A 22,872-nucleotide genomic window follows, 5' to 3' on the forward strand; every position below is an offset into this window, starting at 1 on the left:
TCTTGTGCTGTAGTAGTGCATACACACCTTACATGAGCACTAATAAAAAACAAATACAAAGTGATATGATAAAACATAATTTAATTATAAATGTATGACAATACAGTGGTAGTTAAAACCCTTAAACAAAAATGATAAAACATTTCCAGTATTCATAATCACACGTTTATCAACAACATACAGACTGATAGAATTATTTTTAAAGAAATGCATACATTTCTTGCACCAGAAACAAGAATAAAAACTAATTTGTTCACAGTTGATATGATATAAAAAAGTGCTTCTATGAGAGCTGACAGAAATCTTGTTTACTGATCCTTAATCAGTTTTAAGATTTCTCATATTATACAGTCTGTAACATTCAACTTCCTAAACACTGAGTTCAGGCATTTAAACTATAAACAGCACTGTTAGAAAACTGACAGCTTTGTTTCACATGATGTTTCCCCTTGCTACAAAAACCATTAAAATCCACTGCAAATTAAAAATCTACATGTAATTTGGTCTTATGTACAGTTGTCCTTCCTTATCACACTGGTTTAAGATTTCTCCAGGCCTCAGTGCTCAGAGAATTGAGGAGACTTATCTACTGGAGACATCTCAACAGCCAGAGTCCTAGAGGAGAAATAAAACAACAGAGATGAGGTCAGTGTGTCAAGTTAGCTTCAGACAAAAAAACGCACGAGAGCAGCAAAGACTGACCTGACTTGTGAGCCTTCGAGCGGGGGTTCGTTTTTGCTCATGGATGGACTGGAGGCGTGTGATCAGAAACTTCTTATCCTCTCCCTCCTGAACAGAGAGAAGCAAAGAGGGAGGTGAGCCAGATTAGTCCAATTCTTTTATAGTCATCTCTTTATAAATACACAGACTGAGAAACAGAGCTGTGAAGTGTTACATTTTCTATCTGCTCCTGTAGTAAGTTTATGATCTTCCTTTGACCGTCCACCACCTGATAGTGGAAGTAGATGACTATCCTGATGGAAAGAAAAGACAGAGTGCATCAGATTAATGTAACCAACACTGATCTCAATAATAATGCAGTATGATACTGTACTGTTATTTGCTTTATGACAGATACAGCACCACCCTGCCAAACTGTATGTGTGTGTGTGTGTGTACTCACAGGAAGATGCCTGCTCCCACAAACAGGAAAAAGGGGTTTTCCACTAAGTAGGAGTGAGCCCTGGCCAGCAGGGACAAGTTGGGATTATCTTTTTCCAGTTCCTCCACCCAGCGCTTCCCCGCCTGGAACATTGTTTTGAGCTCGCGGAAGGGGCCGCATGTCGTGGAGGGCTTGATACTGATGACAGAAGACGTTTGTTGAGTTTCACAGCACAGTCTCACGAGGCTCTTTATTTATTTGACCCTTCTGAGGTGAAATTTATCATGGCCATGAAGAAAACTTAATTTGGGCTAGCTGCTGCGTGTCGATTAAAATCTAATAACAGGACACCTCAGACACAGTTCTTGTAAACAGTTTAAAGCCTTCATCTAAAATCAGGTATCCATAGCAACATAGCCTGGCACTGTTAGCAGTTAACTCACTAAAAATGATGATTTGAGCACAACCTTTTCTCTGTGTTACATGGTCGTGGTGTGAGGACATCCTCCATTATTTTTAAATATCAGAAAACTTTTTCGTTTGTCTTTTTGAAATACAAATGTTTTGTATTTTTTACATGTTTATAATGACATTGCTAAACCGTGTGTGTGCGTAAAGTACGCCTGTTTCTTAAAAAGGTGTCGTGTAGCCCCTTTTAAACATATCAATAACTAAATTATTATTCTGATTAGGATGGGTTAACACAAGACATGAAATTTGCTTCTTGGCAATGTTTTTTGTCAGTGTGTGTGTGTGTATGTGTGCGTACCTCCACATGGTGTATGTGACACACACAGAAGCACCGAGGAAGGAGGGGAAGCAGAGGAGGGTGATGAAGATGGTGGTCATCTGGCTGACTCTGTACGGCTTCCTGGGAGCCTGACAGTTCATCATCACGCTGCTCTGTGGGGAGAACAAACACAGGCCAGGGTCAAAGGTCACTGCTTCCATCACAACAGTCAGGAGACAGAAATCTGATGAACACCAGGGGTCTGCTGAGCTTTTGCTATCAAACTACTGTTTCTAAGGTCACAAATGTACTTTAATGCTCAAGACATCAGAGCTTCAACAATTGTCTTGAACCAGTATTCACATACTGTATGATACTGACACAGATCCAGGGTCAAAAGGTGCCAAAAAGCTGAAGCCATCTATTAGGCTGAGGGTTTCTGAAGGCACGCCATTACAGAGAATAATTTCAAGCATAATGTTAAAACAGAACATGGGAAATCAAATGACAACTTGTTATAAAATTAACTGTTGTGTCAGTTTAAGCTTTATTTTTAACATTTCAATAGGATAATTTTCCATTTAAATCACCTTCTTGATGTAGAAGAGCAGCAAGAGTTTAAGAATCTGCACTGCAGGCAGCAGAGGAGTGAAGAGAACACCCAACCTGAAAACACACAAAGTTCACTGTCATTACCCAAAAGCACCGACTTAACATAACTGTGTGCGTCTGTACAGTAAGTACTGTACCAGGCCAACGTCTGCCCATAGATGAGTTCAAGGACGTTCCTGGCGATATCAAACACCGGCTTTCTCCTTCTCTTCAGCACCCTCTCAGAGAACAACCTGCAGGAAAATAACAATATACGCTCACAATGTTTTAAGTGACAATGAATTTAAAAACTACAAGAAAGAAAGAAAAGATGGAGGGCTTTTCATGAATGACCAACCTCCAAAGAAGCTCTCCGAACAAGGTGTCCAGCAGAGTGAAGATGAATTCCATAAGAAGGAAACGATACAGCTCCTGTCCAACAAAACTCTCCCAGCACTGGAGGCGATGTTTGCAAAATAGAACAGCTATTTAACAAACATCAACCTGACCAACATTAACTCATTAGCTCTGGTTGTGTGAAAGTGGTAATGAGTTCTCGTCACTTATGTTACCGTCAGTTTAGAGTCAGCAGTCACATTAAGCAGCCAGTGGTTGCACAGGACTCCAAGTACGCTTACTTTTAACATCAAGTTTCTAGAAACAAGACAGCAAACAACCAAAACCATCAGTTCTGCATGTTCTTTAACTCTGACATCTGTAAACTCGCTACGTCCAGTCCAGAGAGCAGAGCTCGTACCTGGCAATGGCAACATAAGCGCACACAGAAGGCGAGTCATAGTCCTCCATCCAGGCTGCAAGGTTGAACAGGCCGGGAAGCAGCAGGTTGATGAGGGACACCAGCACAGGGAGAGCCAGCAGCCTGGCCTCATCCAGCAAAGTTGTTGTCTTCTGTCAGAGAATGAGAAGTAGATGATGTTCTTTGGCTGTCATCTTTCAGTGGTAAGAAATGACTTCTTAAACTGTGTTTTTCCATCCACTACAACTAACAGCACGCTGATACTAAGAACTCACCTCTTGAAGTCCTTCATAAATGCTCTTTAAAATCAAAACAACAGAAACAGAAAGAGATGTTGAATAATGTTTAGTACTGTTTGGTACAAATTAGGTACAAAGTTGATCAGCAGTTTGTTTGAGATCACTGGAGCACTTTGGAGCATGAAAACCACCCTGCTTACCTTGTGCATGTAATCCGAGAAGTAGTAAATACCAAGCACACAGCCAATGGTGCTTCCTATGCAGATGACCCATGCCAGTCCATGAATCATCAGTCTCCACAGCTTCTGGCACGCAGTGTTGTTGGCATCTTTATGATTCACCTCAGCTAGGAGCTCCTGAAGAGAGGAAATCAGAGAGAGAGGGAAAAGAACGTATTGAATCATCACGTTCCTGTCCGACAATTACGTAATAAAGAAGGAGACACAAAGAGGCAGTGTGTGTTTTTGTCGAGTCAAGTGTGTGTGAGTGTGATTACACGTACCCTGAGCTGCGTGCAGATATTCTCCGACATGAGTTTGACAGAGGTTCTCTTTATGACCTTGAAGTCCCAGGAACAGAAGACCTTCACGGCCAAAATACTGTGAGACTTGTCGATTCGGAAGCTCTGACCAAACGACTTTGACATGCTGTCGAAGAAATTTGACATTAACATGCTTTGTGAGGTATTATTACATTTAAAACCAGTTATGTTGGTATACTTTGTGTTTAGTCAGACACTGTACCTGTACACAAGTATGATACACGTGATGAAGAAAGAGACTCCTATGGTGAAGAAGTATGCAAGCGGCATGTTGTAAGAGTTTTGCTTCGATGCGCAGCCCATACTGGTTCCATTGGGCATGGAGACGTTATCCCTGCAGCTCTGCAGTGTGTAGTTAGAGTAGTATCCATAATACATCACTGTGTCTGAGAAATAGCCCTGAAACAAAAAGAGACAGAGAAAGAGGTTTGGGTCAAAACTTACAAAGAGACTTAACAAATGTCTTAAAAAGACATAAAAAATTCTGTATAATTATTTTTTTTCCCCTATAGAATTAACTGGCTAACAATTCTTGAAAATAAATCTACTCCTTCACCCTCGCTGACAAATCCAGAATCTGTGAATATGCAAATATTTTTTAAAAGTTCAACTGGTGAACATAAAATGTCTCTTACTTCACTAAACAGTCCATTCTCAATGTATGTAATAGATGTTTAAAGTTTCCACATCACACAAGCAGCATATTGAATCATAAATGGTTTCCAAACTTGCTGTGATGTCACAAAATCAAACTTGTTTACACACGTCTTAAATTCAGATTTAAGGTGAACACAGAGACAATTTTTGACTTGTGAAAACAGCTTTCTAATATGAAGGCGTTCTATTCAGTAAAGCTTAAATATCCAAGTGTGGTAACAAAATGCAAAATATTGTATTATATCGTGGGATTTTAATTCTAGCTGTTGACTACACCAGTCTACAACTTCTCAATACATGAACGATAGTATGAACCTCATAGTGTCTAAGAGGTGTTGCAATAATACCACAGCACACAGCTTACCGCTCCGGTGAGGAGCTCCAGTCCAGAGAAGGAGGGTCGCTTCGCAGCCAGCTCTGGAGGGTGCACTGCCTGAGGCAACACCAGGAACGAACCCGTCACCAGGAACAAGAAGACGTTGAAGAAGAGCAGGGTTTTCAGGAACAGAAAGTATGAGAGGACTCCTGTGCCAAAACGCCCGCTCACTCTCTTGAGTGCTACTTGCCACAGCTGGAGGGAGTGCATGAAGGAAAGCCAGCTGTACCAACTCTGTCTGAAAGCCTAGAGGGGGACAAAATGTGAGAGGGAAAATCACTTCAATAGAAGAACCAACAATTACTTTCATATTAAATGATATATTATTATTTAAGAAAAAAGAAATAGTGAAACAGAAACTACTACAAAAATAGAGCAATGTGTGTTGTGTGTTTGTCGTTTACATTTTGAGAGTCTGAACTATGTGACTCACACTCACAGCTGTAAAAGCTTGCGCAACAGAGCGATCACACTGGCGTGATAAGAGCAACTACTTCCTTTACTACCCACTGATACATGAATAGAACCGTAGTGAAGAAAATGTGGTGCCTTTTTATGTGTTTATCATTTGAAAGAACTGATATTAATTTACATGTGCTTAAGAGCTCACTGCTCACCTCAACATCTCGACATTTCATCAACAATATCTTAAAACAGGAACAACCATGAAGACGCTGTCTAGACAGATGATGTCATGATTGTTATAAGATTTGTAGCACATACCGAAACTGTCCCTGTGTTTCTGCTGTGTACATTATGTACTTTGCTACTGTGCCTGGCTTACAGGCTGTAAGCATGATTCATGACTAATGATTGATTGTGTTTTCCATGATATCACAACCTCAGTGACACTGATGAGGATGACCCAGGTAAAGGTAATTATTGTAGTTTTCTTTCTTCTTAGTGGTGAACCACTCAGTCTCGACTTTTAAGCCAACATGAACAAGAAGTGCTCAAAAAATTGAATGAAAACTGGGCAAACTCTGCCTGCTGATGAAGATCAATCAAAAAGAGACAGATACTAAATGAACCATGTGGTGTGAATGTTTTGGCACCTGCAGCAAAGCCAAGAATGGCCTTTTAATCTGTAACTGTAAAGTGTCTCACTGATTTCTAAATAAATGCTGATGTAAAATGGAAAAGAAACTCAGGAAGTAGAAGACAGAAAGATGTTTCCGATTGCGTTAGTGACTTACAATGATGATGTAATATTTTAATCTACTGCAACAGGGGATCTTACTCCCGGTAATTGTGCGTTTCTCCTTTTGTAGTGCTAACCTCCTGTAGACAGAGAGACAAAGAGAGACGTTCAGACTCATATAGATAAAACACAGCTAGTCTAAAGAGTAATAATGAGAACAGGGAGCACATCTACCTGAGTTCGCTCTTCTCAGCCACGCTGAGAGGCATGGCTCGGAGCATCCTGACTCTGTCGCTCGCTGACAGGTTCTGCAGGTTGTTCACCAAACGTTCCCTCTTGCTCACTGCAACACACAGCGCAGCTTAAATTATAAACTTGTCAAATACTGACGCGGTTTTATTGTAGTCCCATCTGCGCTCGTCGTTCTCCTCACCCTCTGTGCCCTCTGCGTCTGTACCGTCCACCTCCATGCCGTAGCCTCGTATGCTCGGCCTGGCGGAGTGAGAGAAGTCTCGGATGGAGGGTCTGCTCTGCCTGCGTCTCCGAAGCTGCATGGTCCTGTTGTAGTACTGAGAGATGATGGCTCCCCTGCTGCGACCTGACAGATTAAGAGGATCAGACTGTTCAGAGATCGGATCAGCGACATTTACTCCCTCGAAAGCGCTCTGCCAACAACTTCTTGTTGCAATCAAAGGCAACAGTTTCAAGTTCAAGTTGGCTTTATTGTCAATACTGCAATATGTACAAGGCATACAGAGAATTGAAATTGTGTTTCTCTCTGCACTAAACATGAAATATAAAATACAAAATATAAGTGAAGATGTAAAAATAACTATAAAATAAAAATATGAAATAAAACAACAATAAATAAATACAACAAAATATACAATATATACAAGCTAGTGTCCAGAAGTGTCCAGAGTTCGTGGGGTCAGCGGGCGGAGAAGGAAGGGGGGGCAGTAATGGGAGGAAGTTCAGCATCCTGATGGCCTGGTGCATGAAGCTGTCTCTCAGTCTGCTGGTTTCAGGATTTGTCTTCACTATCTCTATGTTTTGCATAGTTTTAAGTGAAACAACCATCCTGTGATAAAAATGCCTAAATATAAGTACTCAAAGATAAACAGTTATCTTCCGCTCTAGGTTTCCTATTTTCAGATGGCAATTGCAAACAGCTATTGAGCAACAAGCTGAACCACCTGACCTGCCAGAGACGCTGATAGGAAGATGACAGACAGACTGCTTCCCCATGAAACTCCGCTCAACTGAGACAACTGTTTCCAGCTTTCAAATCAGAGAACAACATGTGCAGCATGGCACCCCTGCACCCAGTGTGTTCAGCCCATGCTAGTGCCTTACTTTGTTGGTTAAGTATGGTACTATAGGGGTACTTATGGATCAATACAGTGCATAATTGTTTATTGCAGTTCCAATGATATTGCTATGACCATATCTAATAAATTAATATTAAAATTAAAACTCTCTGTATGTATTTTCACCGGCATTCGGCAGGACTCACCAATGGTGCGACTCGGCATGGAGGACAGGACCTTCAAGGTGGCCGAGGACCAACGTTCACCTATGATGGGGTCTACGTGTCTTTCACCATCATACCATTCCACGTCCCTTCGCCCCGGCCTGTTTCCCCTAAACTCATGTCCAGGGCTGGACAGGTAGGGGACATCGTCTGTGAAATTGAAAGACAACAAAACAAGGGCAGATAAAATTAAATATGACAGTCATTAAACTCATTTTCATTAAATTTTATTAAGCTAAAACAGCCTTTGAGACCAGAAAATAACTATTTAACAACATGAAACAACACAACAAGGTCCCATATATCTAGACTTACATCACAATATCAACATAATATTGACATAATACCTAGCTTGTACAAATTCAACTCTCCACATGCAGACATGCATCTAATGTGCTCTCAACCACACCTTGACGCTCCTCCTCTTCCAGGTCTCTCTGCAGCCGCTGCAGCTCGAAGGCATCGGACAGTCCATCATTCCGGCTCTGCTCTGCTATCAGCTGGTTGAACGAGTCATGAACAACTTCCTCGTCCACTGGGCTCCTGACAGAGGGGTGCATGGACATTAAGAACAAATACAAACAAAGGAAAAGAGGGCGGTACAGGCTTACAAACACGGGTTAGATCCAAAGATAAAGATCCAGAATGCTCTCAGGACTACAGATCAAACACAATGACCTACTGACTCAGTAGCCAGTACTCTCATGGGGGGAAACTGCAACCAAACAGCCCAGGGATAGTCTGTGAAGTCATTTTCATTCATTTGTGACCAGTGCAGCCCAGAATGCTTTCAGTGTGACTTCCTGTGTTATCTAGATGTGCTGTAAGTCAAGGCCGACTGGACGCGGTGCTGTCTTAAAGAAGGAAGATACAGCAGGTCCAGTTCCTAATGACACAGTACAGACACAGATAGGACAAGAAGAACCGTCTAGTTGTACCATCGCCCCTCGCAAAGCGAGGTCACTCTAAACTCTTCGCTGTGGTTGTCCCCAAATGGTGGAATGACCTACCAACGGCTACAAGAACAGCAACATCCCTTTCTACCTTTAAAAAACTTGTAAAAACCTTTCTGTTTCGAGAATGCTTCCCTGCCTAACAAGCCTAACAAAACTAACAACTACTCTGTGCTCCTTTACACCTTTCTCAGCTTATGTCCTCCTCTGTAAGTCGCTTTGGATAAAAGCGTCTGCTAAATGCAATGTAATGTAATGTAATGTAAAAGAAGAGGGCCACACAGAGGACGGGAAACAGTCACTCTGACAGAGTGTAAACACACACATTCACCCTTTCAAACAATATGAGCCTTTTTATATGAGGACAATGAAGCAGAGGTTAGCAGTTGGTCACATGGTTTAAACACAAACATAAATGAAAGCCCCCGGACACAGTGTGCATCATGATCTGCCTTCCCGTTTAGCATCATAGAGTATCACTAATTCTGTCATCTCACTTCCTTATTTTCTTCCCTCCTCACAGCCTTCGTGTTATGACGCTCTAGGTACTTGGCTTGAAACAGAAACACAGAAACCAACAGAAGAACTGTGAAAAGATAGAGAGGACTACTGTAACACTCACTCCAGGCCAGCTTCCATGAGAGGGTGGCTCAGGTCAAAGTTAACATTTCGAGCCATTCTACTCCTTCTTTATCTCCTGCGACGATCTCGATCTGTCCGGCCGTCGGTCTCTCTGTCGACTAATCGCAGAGGGATCACACCCTCACCTGTTCAGACCTGCACTCCACTCCCACCATGGTGTTTATTCCTGTACCTGCAGAGAGAGGAGGGGAAACAGAAGGAGGAGGCGGAGAAGTGGGAAGTGAGCAAAAGGGAGAAATGCCAGCAGATTGTCTTGGAATTTGAACTCTCGACATGTTACTGCTTGTCCTGTGTGCCTGAACTGCACAGTGAAGAAATAAACCTCGAGCACTGGATACATGATATCTGACTATGGCACTTTCAGCCTAAGGTCACATTTACACCTTGTATTAATATGTGATCTGTGATACAAGTGACTGCTGTCTGAAATTCAGTGCCTCCATCTTTGCACGCTGTCAACATTCATCTTTCACAATTAGTGCTAAGTCTTGAAAGATTATGTCATTTTGTCCGGACTCATGAGAGTGTCATTGTGACCCTGCTTGTGATCAGGACTGTGGTCAGATGGCTCAGAGTCACCAGTCACATTAATATTCATGGGCCGAGACAGAATGCTGCATTGTCAGTGTGTCATACAGAGGTTTGGAGGAAGTACATTGGTTCCTATGTGTTTTTTAACAGGCCCTCGTTTTAGTCCAAAAAAAATCTGTCCTCGGTTATGTGAAACAACTGCATATAAAACTTTCATCAAAGACCCAGAGAGAACACATCCGGTTACCTCAAAACACGATCACAGAAGTCATAAAACAAATTTATAGAGGTGTTTGGGATTTTAAGGAAATTGAATCCAGATATTCATTAGAGACTCATAAAACCTCTTTAGGAGATTTATCTAAGCCTGCCTCGATAAAGCAGAGCAGAGCAGAGACTATGGATGAATAAAACACAATCAGCAACTATAAATGCTGCTTTATGATTTGCTCTTCACATCATTGTGGGCCATAAAAAAAAAAAAACAGCTCAACATACCTCACACTTATGGGGCCGCTGCTCAGTTAAGAGGATATAATGGGACATTAAACAGATGGATTTGTGTCATGTCTGTTTATACTGTTGCAGCTCTGTTGTGTTCAGGAAGCCAGTGTGGGCAATGATGAATATCAATGAGCAGGGAAGGATTTTAAGATTTCAAGGTTCGAGGCTGACTTAGGGTGAGAGGCAGGATACACCCTGGACAAGTCGCTAGTTCATCACAGGGACAAGAGACAAACACACATTCACTCCTACGGCCAATTTAGAGTCACCGGTCAACCTATTAAATACATGTCTTTGAACTGTGGGAGAAAGCCAGAGTACTCGGAAAGAACTATGCAGAAACAGGGAGAACATGCAAACTCTACACAGAAAGACCCCAGCCGAGGCTTGCATAAGGATCAATACCACAATATTCAAACCAAAGATGTGTTCTCAAGTACCTAGATCTAATGTTGTATGAGAAAATGATTCTAAATCATTATTTGTGGTTTGGTTTAGTTCAGTTACCGGATGACCTGTCATCCTGAGTACAATAAAAAGAGCACCTGCGTCTGGGACAGTAGAGAAATGTATCATTACAAATGAAATCCTTATGCATCATGGACTATAGGCCTATATAATCTTAGCAACTTTATCTCTAACAAGCAACAAATGAAACAACTTATTCAGATCACTAGAGAAAGGGTGAAAAACATATGAACTTGTAATTCATCACAGTCCACAGCTGTTCTGCCAACAGCTCCAGGATCACTCCCTCTCCTCAGGCAGTCAGTAGGTGTGGAGTGTGTTTCACCTTCTCTCCAGGATCTCTGGATTAGGGCGTTCCTATAGCTTGTAAATATGTGAACAGATCATTAGATCCGTTTGTAGATTTTACTTCAAATATACAACGTCCCTGTGGTGAGTTTGAGATTATTTGGCTAAAAAATAATAATATTCAAAGTGTGTGTGTTTCCATTTCCATCAGAAACAGGTTTGCAGTTTGCAGTGATGCATTTTATTGATCAAACTAATTGAAATAAAGAAATAAACAAGAACTTGGGGCGTCAATTATCTCAGTTGGTAGAGCTTCCGCCCCATGTACGAAGGCTGAGCAGCGGCCCAGGGTTCGAATCCGACCTGCGGCCCTTTGCTGCATGTCGTTCCCCATCTCTCTCTCCCCACATTCCTGTCACTCTTCAGCTTTCTATGTCAAAGAATAAAGCTTGAAAAAGGCCAAAAAAATATCTTTAAAAAAAAAAAGAAGAAGAAATAAACAAGAACTAGTAACTCAGCCGATGACAAAAAGAGTAATAGAAACTGATCGCGGTCAAACACCTGCGAGTTAAAGTAGAATTTGGGGCCAGCATTGACTAGGAGCTTTTCTGAAAAATAGCCCTAAAAGTTCACTGCGAGAATAGTTCAGGCTGTATTAAACGTCAGATCCACTTCCTGTTTACGTGTACCCACAGCAGAAGCACTAGTTTCCAAATAATGATGTGCCTCCTGGGGCGTTGTATGTATGTTCCTGTGAAAACATCTAAGGGTTCAATGCTCTGTAGCACAAAGGGGTATTTCCCCAGCTTGTAGCGTACCTACTGATCTCAAAGACATCCAGTAATTAAGCCAAACCAGGCTAAGCTCACCTTTGAACAAACTCTCAAACTGCACACAGACCTAAGAGGTAAGGACAAGTTTGTCTCATTCTTAAACTGACTTAGACAATTGCTTTTACCAAGCTGGGTAGTTCAGTTCCCAGTAAAAGGCTCACTCTGCACTCCACCACAAAGAATGAAACCATCGTCAGCCACATTACATATGCAAGCTGTTGGTTAAGTATTTTAGATGCAATGGCCTTTTACTGAGGGTGGCGGTGATCCTGGTTGAGATCTTGAGTGAATATGATGTAAGCAGCACGTATGAAGCAGGGTGCAGCCCTGAATATCAGCCAACACGCTGACTGAATGGCTCAAAAATGTCACTCTACCACCATCCTTCTTCGGAGCTTATTCTTTTAATGCCCTGTTTCAGCAATCCACCACACATCTGCTTCTTCTCTCTCAAACATACTCTTCTCATTAGCCAAAGTTTCCAGGATCATGTTACACTTTCCTTAAAAAAAAAAAAATCCCCTTCCTTTTCCATATATTTGTTGAGCTGATCTCTTTTCGATTTCAAATCAGTCCGTTTCTTATTTCCACAGGGCACAGCAGCAAACACAACAGCCTTTACACATCACTGCATTGCTGGCGTGGCCGATCATTCTCCCAACACGAGCGTTTAGTGCCATAGTGACCGCTTTGTGTCTTATTTTAATGTGTGTGTATATGTGATTACAAATACTGAAGCTGTCCTCTGAGACAGTAGAGCCCGAGCAGGATATTGAGGGGGTGGGATAAACATGCAGCACAGCCTGACAGGGGGTCATAGTGGAGCTGCGCTACTGCCAAATAAAATAGGCTGGGAAAACAAAGAAGACAGAGTGGTTCAATGTGAGTTTAAGTTGGGTTATGAGTTAATTACAGAACATTGTCCCATCAAAAAAAAGGAAATAAAGCAGGACAAGATGTGCGCTAGAGCTGCAAGACGTACAGGAGATACGGCACTGATCTAAAATTGCATAGGTAGACATTCTCCAGCTTAAAAGCAAACAGCATTTATCAGCTGACATGAGGGTGACGCATAGGGGCAGGAAGGGAAGGGAGGGGTGTAAAGTCATCTGTCCACGGTGACAGCTTTCAACAACTGCATGGCAATCATTTCCCAGAGTGCTGAGAAAAAAAAACACAATCGAGGGAGCAGAGAGGCACAAAGCTAGAGTAAAACAACATGGCAGCTTGTATTTTAAATAGCCTTATGTTATGAGTTAGGCATCAGTTTGCCTCAGGAGAGGAGAGGAGGAGACAGACGTGCAATTCAGGCTTTAGTGCAGAGGAAGAAAAAGGTTGTAAATTGTTTATGGAGCAAGGTAGATATTAAAAACACAAGGACAACAGGGGAAGCAGGCACTAGTGACTGGCTACTAGGAGATGAGGGCAGACAAAAGAGAAAAATGTCAAGCAATTCACACACTCTGCTGTCTCTAACACGGTCAGGCATGCATGCACACACACAATTACACTGTCATAGCACTCTAAAGCCCATAATACTTACATGCCTGCCCGCCTTCATTCAGAAAAAAAAAAACCCAACCAAATTATAGGTTCAAAGCTGGCTACATGACTTTTGGAAACCTCTGTGCTAAAACAAAGATGTGGCAAAATGCTCGTATACCAAGTGAGAAAGCAGAGTCCATCAAACCAGCCTCAAGTTGCACAACACACGTCAAAAGCCCGAAATTGTGTGTCTGTAACTACTCACACAGGCTTCCTGCTGAACAAGCTCACCCATATTACGACAGAGTGAGTGATAAAGTGATAAAGTTTGTTTCTTTTAAACACACTGACCTCTCCTGTGTTGTTGTCTGCTGTCGACTAGCTCACACGGTGAGTCTGCTGCGGGCTTATCAACCTGTCAGTGATTTTTATGAAGTTGATACAATGCACTTCAGAGGTGACAACAAATCTGCGGTTTTATAAGTCGACTGGCAGCTGAATTAAACTAAATTACAGCTGAAAAAGTGACAAACGCTGACAAACAAATGCACACTTACCAGATCACAAACTTGAAAAACCCGTTGAGTCTGTCCTCGCGACTATGTCAGTCAAAATAGTCTGCACGCGCAACCGGACAGCCGAGGATGAAACCATTTTCTCAGAGGGGTGTTGGGTTTCTACTTTTTCAACATGAAACGCTAAAACCGAGAGCTAAATCTACAGTGATGAAAAAAAAAATCCCAGTTATTGTGTTGAAACTTGTCTTGCTTTACCATACACTCGTGAATCCATAGGCACGACCCTCTACTGATATCGAGGTAACCTAAATTTGAACCCTGCGCAGTTGCCACTCTTGGTCCAGTCCTATTCAAGCTTGAACCCCTTCTACCGGTGTTTGTCCTGAAACAACGCTACACAAAGGCACACACACTAAATGTGTTATTTAAAGATACAGTGTGTCCGATTTAATGGGCTTTGTGTACAGAATATGGCAGAATCAATTATAATATGCACAGCCATGTTTTATTAGTAAAACAAAAACACCTAAAAATAAGAATAACTCAACTCAACTCAACTCAACTTTATTTATAAAGCCCTTTAAAGACAGCCGCAGCTGTCACAAAGTGCTGTACATAAAATAGAACATGAAATATAAGACATAAAACATAAGAACAACACAAACAAATAAAATAATCTTAAAATGGACTTTAAAATGCACAGGCAGCCAGTGGAGAGAGGCTAAAATGGGAGTAATGTGTTAACTGGAGACGTGCGAGGGAGGACTCCAAGATAAAGTGCGTTACAGTAATCCAGCCGCGATGTAATGAAGGCGTGGATTACTGTTTTAAAATGTTTTTGTGCAAGGAAGGGCTTCACCTTTTCCAGCTGCCTAAGATTAAAAAAGCTGGACTTAACTATTGCACCGATTTGCCGGTCGAGTTTAAAATCACTGTCCATCTTAAAACCCAAGTTTGTGACTGTTTGCTTCCTGTAATGCACCAAAATAACTATGTTTTTATCACAGTGAGCTTTCAGAATCAGGTTTATTGTCAAGTAAAGTATAAAAAATAGAACGAAAAGAGCTGTACACAAGTGTGCAGAATATTTTAAACGTGCAGATATTAATCAAAATATGTTCAATAAAGGCTGAGCGTTAATGTGATGTGTAGGGTGTCACCAGGAAATACATTTAAATCCTCCACACTGGTCCTTTAAGTGACGTATAAATGGTTACACAGAAAGCCAAAGCAAAACTTAGCTCAAACTAGAGTATGAAATTGCATAACACATCTGTTCAAAGAAAAATGCTGAAGCCTATAAAGGTAATACAAATATACAAAAAGTATTACCTGTGTGACTTACTGTCAGGCTGCCTGCCTCATACTCTTACAAATTAATTTAACTGTACTGCCAAGTAAAAGACCATAACTAAATGGGCTTTTTAAAAAAAAGTCATGATTGAGGATATTTTGCTGCCAATGTTGACACTGTATAAATAAGTCTCCATATGCCTTTTTTTACAGCCAACAGTGTGACACGACACTACAAAAAGCACAAATGTAAATAATAAAATGAAAGTTTCAGGGGTTTTATGCATGTTAGCTCACTGTCACTCTGTCATGTCTTATTGAAGTCTGTGCACTATTAGTAACACTTGTGCTGTCCTGAAAAAAAGCCTTCATAACTCATCTGTTATCTACATATTCACAATCATGGTTCACTTGCTTAATTAATGTTTTGTTTTTTTTTACATTTAAAAACCTTGATGTGTCTATTTGTTGTGGGTAACAGCAGTGTAACCAGTTTGTCTAATTCAAACATAAAAAATGAACACAGTAGATTTTCAACATGTCCAAACAGGAGCATTGGCTAGAAACGGTGCACAATTTGTCTGAACCTGTACTTACGTGAAGTTTCCAATGCAGGCCTTTTGCTTGTAGTGGAGTATTTCCCTTGAGATGTTGCTAAAGATTAAATAAAAACTGATTGGCATGGAGTAAGCAGGTATAAAGATATTCTTTTATCTTGACAGCATCCCTGGTTTCAAATAACAGGGATGCTGTCTATGTGTTCATGTTTCAATTTAAATGAAAATGATCTGTAAGTCTCAGTAAAAATGAAACCAAGCATTAAGAAACACATAAGAAACAACTCCTCTGCTCATGTTTCCTTGTAAATGGCACTAACTGGAAGCCTCAAACGTCTTTGTGGTGTAAGCAAGTGGGAGGAAAGAGCCTTTATGCTACATCATCTCAAGTTTCCACATAACACTGCCCTGTGCAGCTTATCTGAAATCTGACTACCAGGAATTATGATAATCACATATGTGTTCACCTAATTATTCAACTTAGTTAAAGGTTTGATTGACTTTTAGATGTGACCTTGCTTTACACACTTTGATGCTTGATAATTGTGGCAACTTCTATTTAATATTCAAATGTTCAAGTATTTGAAAATGAATCTCAAACAGCACTAAAAAAACAGTGAAATTGTATTTCTTAACCTAACTCATCTAATAAAGGCCGTCAACATTTTCTTCTCTCTACTTCTGTTATATGTAGCAACTAATGTAACACATGTTTCTGCTTCCTGTCATGTGATTTCCTGTGAGCTGTCAAAATTGGTTACACTCAAGTCTGTGGTGGACAGACTTTACATCTGCTCCACCTGCCAGTATGTGAGCCGCACCAACAGGACTTTGAGGAACAACACTTAACCCAGATCAGCAGCTCAGGAGTCCTCGCTTCAGTGTGATTGTGAGGTGAAAGGAGGCTATTTTGATACAGTTTGCGGAAGTAACTTTTTCAGAACATTAAGTTGCAGTGTTAGTGAAGATTTTGGCTGATTTGTTTTTTATATGAAGTGAGAACATTGGTGATTGTACTTTTGTTATTAAAGAGGAAGTGCTAAGAGAAAACATGGAGGATAATCCTGTCGTCTTCATGAGGCTCCTGTCAGGTAACAGAAAAATAACCGAAATGTGGCTGTGCATTTGCTCTTTATGTGTGATGGGTAAGAGAGAGACGAAATCTTGCTTGTGTCTGCACTTATTGTACGTGTGAACTTGTGTGTCTGGTCTGCAACACTTTTTTGTGCCCTTACTTTCAAAACTACATGCAAACGTACTCGTACTGTTGAATGGATAACCAGATAGATAGATAGATAGATAGATAGATAGATAGATAGATAGATAGATAGACAGACAGACAGACAGACAGACAGACAGACAGACAGACAGTATCTATCTGATACTGGTTAACATGTAGCCTCCACAGAAAAGGGCAGGAATCTGATCGTTGTGCTTTAAAGCAACAGTGCTAAATGTCAACGTGTCATACAAATATTTCATGTAGGGTTAGACAAAACCACAAAAGGAAACATAACTCTATCTAGATGTCAACAAACATAGTTTATTAGATATAAACTAAACATATCAACTACATTGAAAATAGTTGTTTTTACAAATGCCAAATATGCTTTAAAATACTTTACTGTTTGTGTGAGTAAGGGTGTAACTTCAGGACCACATTGCATGTAAACATGCACTGTAATCTACATGTACGTGTCATTCTCACCACAGATGAAAGCACCCAATCCACCCTGTCGTCAGACTCCTGTGAGTACTACCAGACAGAGATATTTGATCAGCTGCCCAGTATCCAGGCCAGTCGGCCTGAGCAGAGCACACAGGGTCTTTGCGATGTCCACCAGGGTGGCCCAGAGCCAGGGGAGAGCATCAGCCATGGCCACCTGTCCAGAGGAGCCAAAGACAAGGAGTCTACACAGCCGCTCAAGAACATGGTCATGTGCATTCAGGGAAAGAGGACTGCCAGGTAATAGAGCTGAGTGCACACAAATCTACTTCTTTTCATTCTGCATCTTACTGTGACATTCTAGTGGAAAAGCACAGGGCTGACTCATAATTTAGCATACTATAAACCTGAACTTTACAAACCTATTTATACCTGCATCCCAGTTTAATCCCAATCTTTTTTGGGGTATGTAATAAAATAAAGCTTTGTCCACACTGCAGCACCATGTTTAGTTGCCTATTAGTGGTGCCTAGATTTTTTTAGGGTTCTGAAGATGTAAATATTTTGAAGTGGCAGAAATGTGTTTCTTCTGTTTTCCTATCTTGTGTGTGACCCCTTATCTATTGATCCCATTGAGTGGAGCTTCCCTTCTTACAGACTGGGAACCACTGTCTGAAAACACCTTTAGAAGAGAATTTTTTTTCAGTTTACTGTTACGGATATTGTTGGGTCTCTGTAGATAATGTAATAAAGCGTATGGTCTAGACTTGCTCTATATGGAAAGTGTCATGAGATAACCTTTGTTATCATTTAGCACTATATAAATAAAATTGAATTGAATACAAAAAATGTATAGTATATTAGTAGTAGTATAGTATATATATATATTTGTTGATAGGCACATTATACTCTCAGCACAGCACTGTCATCATGTTGTGCACTTGAGAACAGAAAAAAAAAAATCTGCTACACAGCAGAGGTTAAAATATCCTGAGTTTTAATTTCTAGTTTGGGACACAGTCCAACACTGGGTCTTACAAATCCCATAAGGCACTTCAGTTGCACCACTGTAATGTCATCAGGCTGATTTTCTCAGACTTTAGAAAGTTCCTCCAGAGCCAAATACAACGTTTCCAGAGGCTGAGTACTACATTTGTAAAATCAGCAGTGTACCCCTTAAAATCCATGACTTTAAAAATGAGTCAAACAAATGATTGTTGTCCAGCTTTTAAAATGTTGCCTCATCTCTGTGTTGTGATTTACTGATCAAATATTGTTGATGAGTTATTTTCACACTTAGGGTCAGCAGGGTTTAACATGTTTATTAATTTAATGTCATATTTACGCTGCTAACAGGGAGAGGAGGAAGATGCAAATCAGCAATATTGGTTTTTGGGAGTCCTGGAGGCGGAGCCAAAGCATCACCAGGAAGAGAGTTTGGGTGCAGATGGGAGGAGCTCTATCGAGTTTGTTGCCATGGCGGCACACTCTCCATGCCATCGAAGGTAAGGAAGGCATAAAGTGCATTATAAGGACTTGATTCCAGTTGATTGTTGCTGACCTGACCCAAACAGAATAAAAATCCTTACCCTCACTGATCTGTTCCAGGCAAGTTCGGAGTTGGAGTGAAGGCTTACTTTGTGTTCCTCAGATATCTGGTTTTCTTGAACCTACTCAACTGCGCTCTTACCTCGGGCTTCATTCTCGGGCCTACAATGTTCTATGGCAGGCGCAACGGCAGTGGTGAGTCAGCTATAATGACAGATTCTAGCAAAATGAACCACAACTCGAAGTAGACTGCTGCAGAAACAGTGCTGTGTTGTTCTCTGTGATTTTATAGAACATTTGTTTGGAGGCAATGACTCAGTTTTGGATTTCTTCCTCGGAACGGTAAGGGTTGGTTTGCTTAGATATGTGTGTGTACTGTATGTTTTATATGTGTTTTGGAGGTACTCTATGTCCTCCTCTCTGCAGGGCTATCTTGATCGTTCTCCGGTCTTCATTGGTTTTTATACTCGTGGTTCCCTGGATTTGCCATGCTTGAATACACCTCTGCTGTACCTGGCTGGAATCCTCATCATGATCCTCCTCAGTCTCATCATGGTGGTCCGTAGGTCAGTTAAAGCACAACCAGTGGTGTAGTGGTTGAACTAGCTTAAATTTACAAGAGTATGTTATTATGTCACTGTTTATAACACAAGGCATTTATCCTTTCCTGGACTTAAAAAACAAACAAATGAGGCATAAATTGAGAGTTAACCAACTTCTTCAGGCACCACTGGATACATCTGCAGATGAAAGAAAGTTTCAGTAAGCATTTTACTTGTATTAAACCTCCTCGTCTGTAAACTTCTCTGGTAGAACGATAGTTGGCTACAAGCACACCTGGATGCTCGGAAAGCGTTACAGCGCGAATATGAGCTATAAGATCTTCTGTGGTTGGGACTTCACCATCCAGGATCCTGCTTCTGCTACTCTCAAACACAGCTTCATCAGAAACGATCTCAAGGTGAATGGACGCACACAGAGTACCTGCATGCATGATAACACTCCTCTCATTTACCATAGTTACCGGCCAAATGGTCATGAATCTTCTGAAGTAGACATTGAATCTGTCAAAGCTACTGGGAAAAACCTAAAACCCAAGTATATATGTATATACTGCAGCTGTAACGTGATTGAGTCAAGAAGGTGATATAGATTATCACAGAGTCCTCACAGCAGAGAGGTTCTCCTGTATTTCTTTGTTGGTCCTCAGCTGTTCCTGGAGGAGCAGAACTTCTCCATGCGTGAGGCTCAAAGGACACTGGGACAGAGGGTGCGTCTCTACCTGCTCAGGTTCATCCTCAACCTGATTGTTCTGTCTCTGCTGGGTGGAGCTTTCTCCCTTATCTACTTTGCCACAAAAAAATCACAGTCTACGGTGAGACTAATGCTGAACAACAGACCATTTTGTGTCCCAGATTTCGTGAATATATTTTCATATCCGACACCATGGACTGTGTTTCTTAGATTGAGAACAACTGGTTGGTCAGCCTGGTCCTCCAGTACCTCCCTCCTATGAGCATCACATTTGTCAACCTGATCCTCCCTCACATCTTCCGCAAAATCTCATCTTTTGAAGACTACTCTTTCACCACACAGGTCAATGCCACGCTTGTAAGGTAAGGTGCACAGGGAGATAAACACAGGCTAGCCTATTATACACACACACACACACACACACACACACACACACACACACACCTGCATGGATTCACTCTGGCTTTTCTTCAGGAGCATCTTCTTGAAGCTGGCCTCACTGGGGATGTACTTATTTTTCATCTTCACAACAGAAAAACATCAGAAACATCAAGTGAGTTGAGAAGGAGATTTAGGTTTAAAGGTCTTGCAGACTGAGTTCAAAGTAACACCATGAAGTGTTTTTAACTATCCTTTTCTTTTCTTTTTTTTAGTGCATGGAGAACCGCTTTGGCAGAGAGATGTATAAGCTGTGTATCTTCAACTTCCTTGCCACCTTCTGCAATGCCTTTCTCTTGAACTACCCCAGGAAGTGGGTTTGATTAAAATCAACAGTTGCTTTCTCTTTTAGTCATCATTGTAGCCTGAATGGAAAAATCAATATGTTGAGGTCTTTCTTTAGTAGATTCCACAACTGTAGTGAAATTCTCAAGCTCAGCTGTACAACATACTCAAGAGTCATGAACTATCTTTCCTCTGTTTGACAGGTTAGTGCAGGAAAAGTTCCCCACCTCCTTGCTAGCCCGGGTGTTGGGGAAACAGCGCTTTCTCATACCGTTCAACGTCTTGGATTTGGTGTACAGTCAGACAGTGTCGTGGGTCGGAGTCTATTACTGCCCTCTGCTGCCTCTGATAGGAACCGTCACACTGATAGCCACCTTCTACATCCAAAAGGTTGTTGAACACAAGAGTTATCGATCATTTATTGTGCATGAGCTGTCTCTCCCTCTTTGTGTCTCTTAATGTTTTAATTATGATAAATTAATTTAACAGTATACTACATACAGTGTAGTAATATTACTTCAATAAATAAAACAAAACCAATCTAACAGAGGTCTTTAGAAACAGAGAAATTACTCATTTGGAAAAATACAGAAGTATGAAAGCATAACAGTTGTGTCTAAAATTTGGTTTTGTACGGATTAAACAAGCTAGAAAAAAATGTGTAAATTAGTGAGCTTTTCCCAACCAGTGTCCATGTCTCTCTCTCTTTCTGTCTAACACTGTCTTCAGTTTGTAGTCATGCGGTGCTGTGTGGCAGAGCAGAGGATGTTTCGAGCCTCCAGCTCCTCTGTTTTATTCCACTTCATGTTGCTGCTTGGTCTCCTCATGGCTGCAGTCACGCTGGGCTTCAGCTTCCACCTGCAAAACATCGAACCAGACATCACTATGTGTGTATCTTACTGTAACTTTTATGTAATTTTGTACTTACTTGCAGAAAACATACTGTCCACAAAAAACAAAGTAGTTATATTTTGATTTTCTCTGCTGCTCATTTCTCCCATGCGGTTGATGTGTTTCCCCTCCAGGTCCTCCTGTGGTCCATTTCAAAATGGCAAAACAGTGTTTATTGTGACAAAAGTGTGTGTGGAAAGTCTCCCGAGCCCAGCACCTGCCACTCTCTCCTACCTGTCCTCTGAGGCCTTCGCCTTGCCACTCATACTAGCTGAGATGTAAGTATGCAAAGAGACTAGAGGTTTATGAAAATGCTGACTTTGTATTTGCATGTGTGATGAGTTTTTTCCAGCTGCATACATGTTGTGTGTACAAGCTGTTTTAAAATGGACATGCAGTACTTTGATTTGATCTCCTGGTCCTTGAGTACAACATGAAAGACTGTCCTGTTTCCTCAGTATAATCTTAACCTCATATGTGTCACGGGGACGAGCCAATCAGAAGGCCATTGAAAGACTGAAAGACATGCTGGTCATGGTAAGTCACATGTCATCAAACAACTTACAGTACGTACTTACAAATTAGTCACAGAAAGAAGATAAGATAAAATACTCAGTTACACCCAGCTGCTTTGGTTGTTGCAAATTAATCATGCCTCCTCCCGGGGTCTATTAGTGTGAGATATTTTTCTATCATATCTGTGTGCATGTTGTGTTTATGTATTTGTATGCTTTCACTTCACAGAGCAGCTCAGATAAGCGTTTCCTTGTGAAACAACATGCCACAATGCTCAGATGTCGGAACAAAAACAGAACAAAAGTCCATTCTGCAGCTGTTGTAGAGGACAACTGGCAGGACCCACCCTCCACACACTGATCAAAGTTCCCAGGCTTCCAGGTCCACCTTAAATATAATTAATAAAAATAAAGCTTTGGCTTTGGCAACTGCAGGACAGAGGCCTCGGGGTGGCTGAAAATAAAATGCTCATGAACTCTCACATTTCTATTTACATAATGTGCAAAGAAAAAGTGCAGCTGTGAACTGAGCACA

General features: G+C 41.1%; 2 protein-coding genes and 1 long non-coding RNA gene across 8 annotated transcripts; 1 reads left to right on the top strand and 2 right to left on the bottom strand.

The window, feature by feature from the left end:
• Nucleotides 1-64: 64 nt before the first annotated feature.
• On the bottom strand, nt 65-15,917 carry tmc6b (transmembrane channel-like 6b). Of its 4 annotated transcripts, none has more exons than XM_027282740.1 (23): nt 13,930-14,045; nt 13,724-13,787; nt 9,244-9,435; nt 8,078-8,211; nt 7,651-7,818; nt 6,568-6,732; nt 6,369-6,477; nt 6,190-6,274; nt 4,982-5,239; nt 4,163-4,359; nt 3,922-4,066; nt 3,620-3,775; nt 3,456-3,479; nt 3,181-3,329; nt 2,996-3,077; nt 2,782-2,879; nt 2,582-2,677; nt 2,423-2,498; nt 1,872-2,005; nt 1,124-1,300; nt 896-974; nt 703-789; nt 65-615 (listed from the first exon to the last, which is right to left on the bottom strand). In XM_027282740.1, the coding sequence occupies exons 3-23, from the start codon at nt 9,297-9,299 to the stop codon at nt 601-603; spliced, it is 2,490 nt and encodes an 829-aa protein (XP_027138541.1). In that variant the 5' UTR covers nt 9,300-9,435; nt 13,724-13,787; nt 13,930-14,045; the 3' UTR covers nt 65-600. The 4 variants fall into 4 exon arrangements, with proteins under 4 accessions (XP_027138541.1, XP_010743302.2, XP_010743303.2 ...); XM_010745000.3 differs by having other exon boundaries at nt 3,181-3,332; nt 13,930-14,043; XM_010745001.3 differs by lacking the exons at nt 13,724-13,787; nt 13,930-14,045 and adding an exon at nt 15,781-15,917 and having other exon boundaries at nt 3,181-3,332.
• Nucleotides 15,918-16,283: 366 nt separating this feature from the next.
• tmc8 (transmembrane channel-like 8) lies at nt 16,284-22,790 on the top strand. Of its 3 annotated transcripts, none has more exons than XM_027282743.1 (16): nt 16,284-16,831; nt 17,454-17,706; nt 18,763-18,911; nt 19,015-19,149; nt 19,247-19,296; nt 19,381-19,520; nt 19,768-19,915; nt 20,165-20,329; nt 20,419-20,570; nt 20,683-20,761; nt 20,862-20,959; nt 21,135-21,321; nt 21,661-21,818; nt 21,957-22,100; nt 22,281-22,359; nt 22,567-22,790. In XM_027282743.1, exons 1-16 carry the CDS (start codon nt 16,792-16,794, stop codon nt 22,696-22,698), a joined length of 2,109 nt encoding a protein of 702 aa, XP_027138544.1. In that variant the 5' UTR covers nt 16,284-16,791; the 3' UTR covers nt 22,699-22,790. The 3 variants fall into 3 exon arrangements, with proteins under 3 accessions (XP_027138544.1, XP_027138542.1, XP_027138543.1); XM_027282741.1 differs by having other exon boundaries at nt 16,284-16,634; nt 16,772-16,831; nt 19,247-19,520; XM_027282742.1 differs by having other exon boundaries at nt 16,284-16,629; nt 16,772-16,831; nt 19,247-19,520.
• On the bottom strand, nt 21,337-21,996 carry LOC113746570 (uncharacterized). Its single transcript, XR_003462961.1, has 2 exons — nt 21,860-21,996; nt 21,337-21,789 (listed from the first exon to the last, which is right to left on the bottom strand). It is a non-coding gene; the product is annotated as an uncharacterized LOC113746570 (long non-coding RNA).
• Nucleotides 22,791-22,872: the final 82 nt, after the last annotated feature.

This window comes from Larimichthys crocea, chromosome X (genome assembly GCF_000972845.2).
Source record: "Larimichthys crocea isolate SSNF chromosome X, L_crocea_2.0, whole genome shotgun sequence".
Lineage (NCBI taxonomy): Eukaryota > Metazoa > Chordata > Actinopteri > Sciaenidae > Larimichthys > Larimichthys crocea.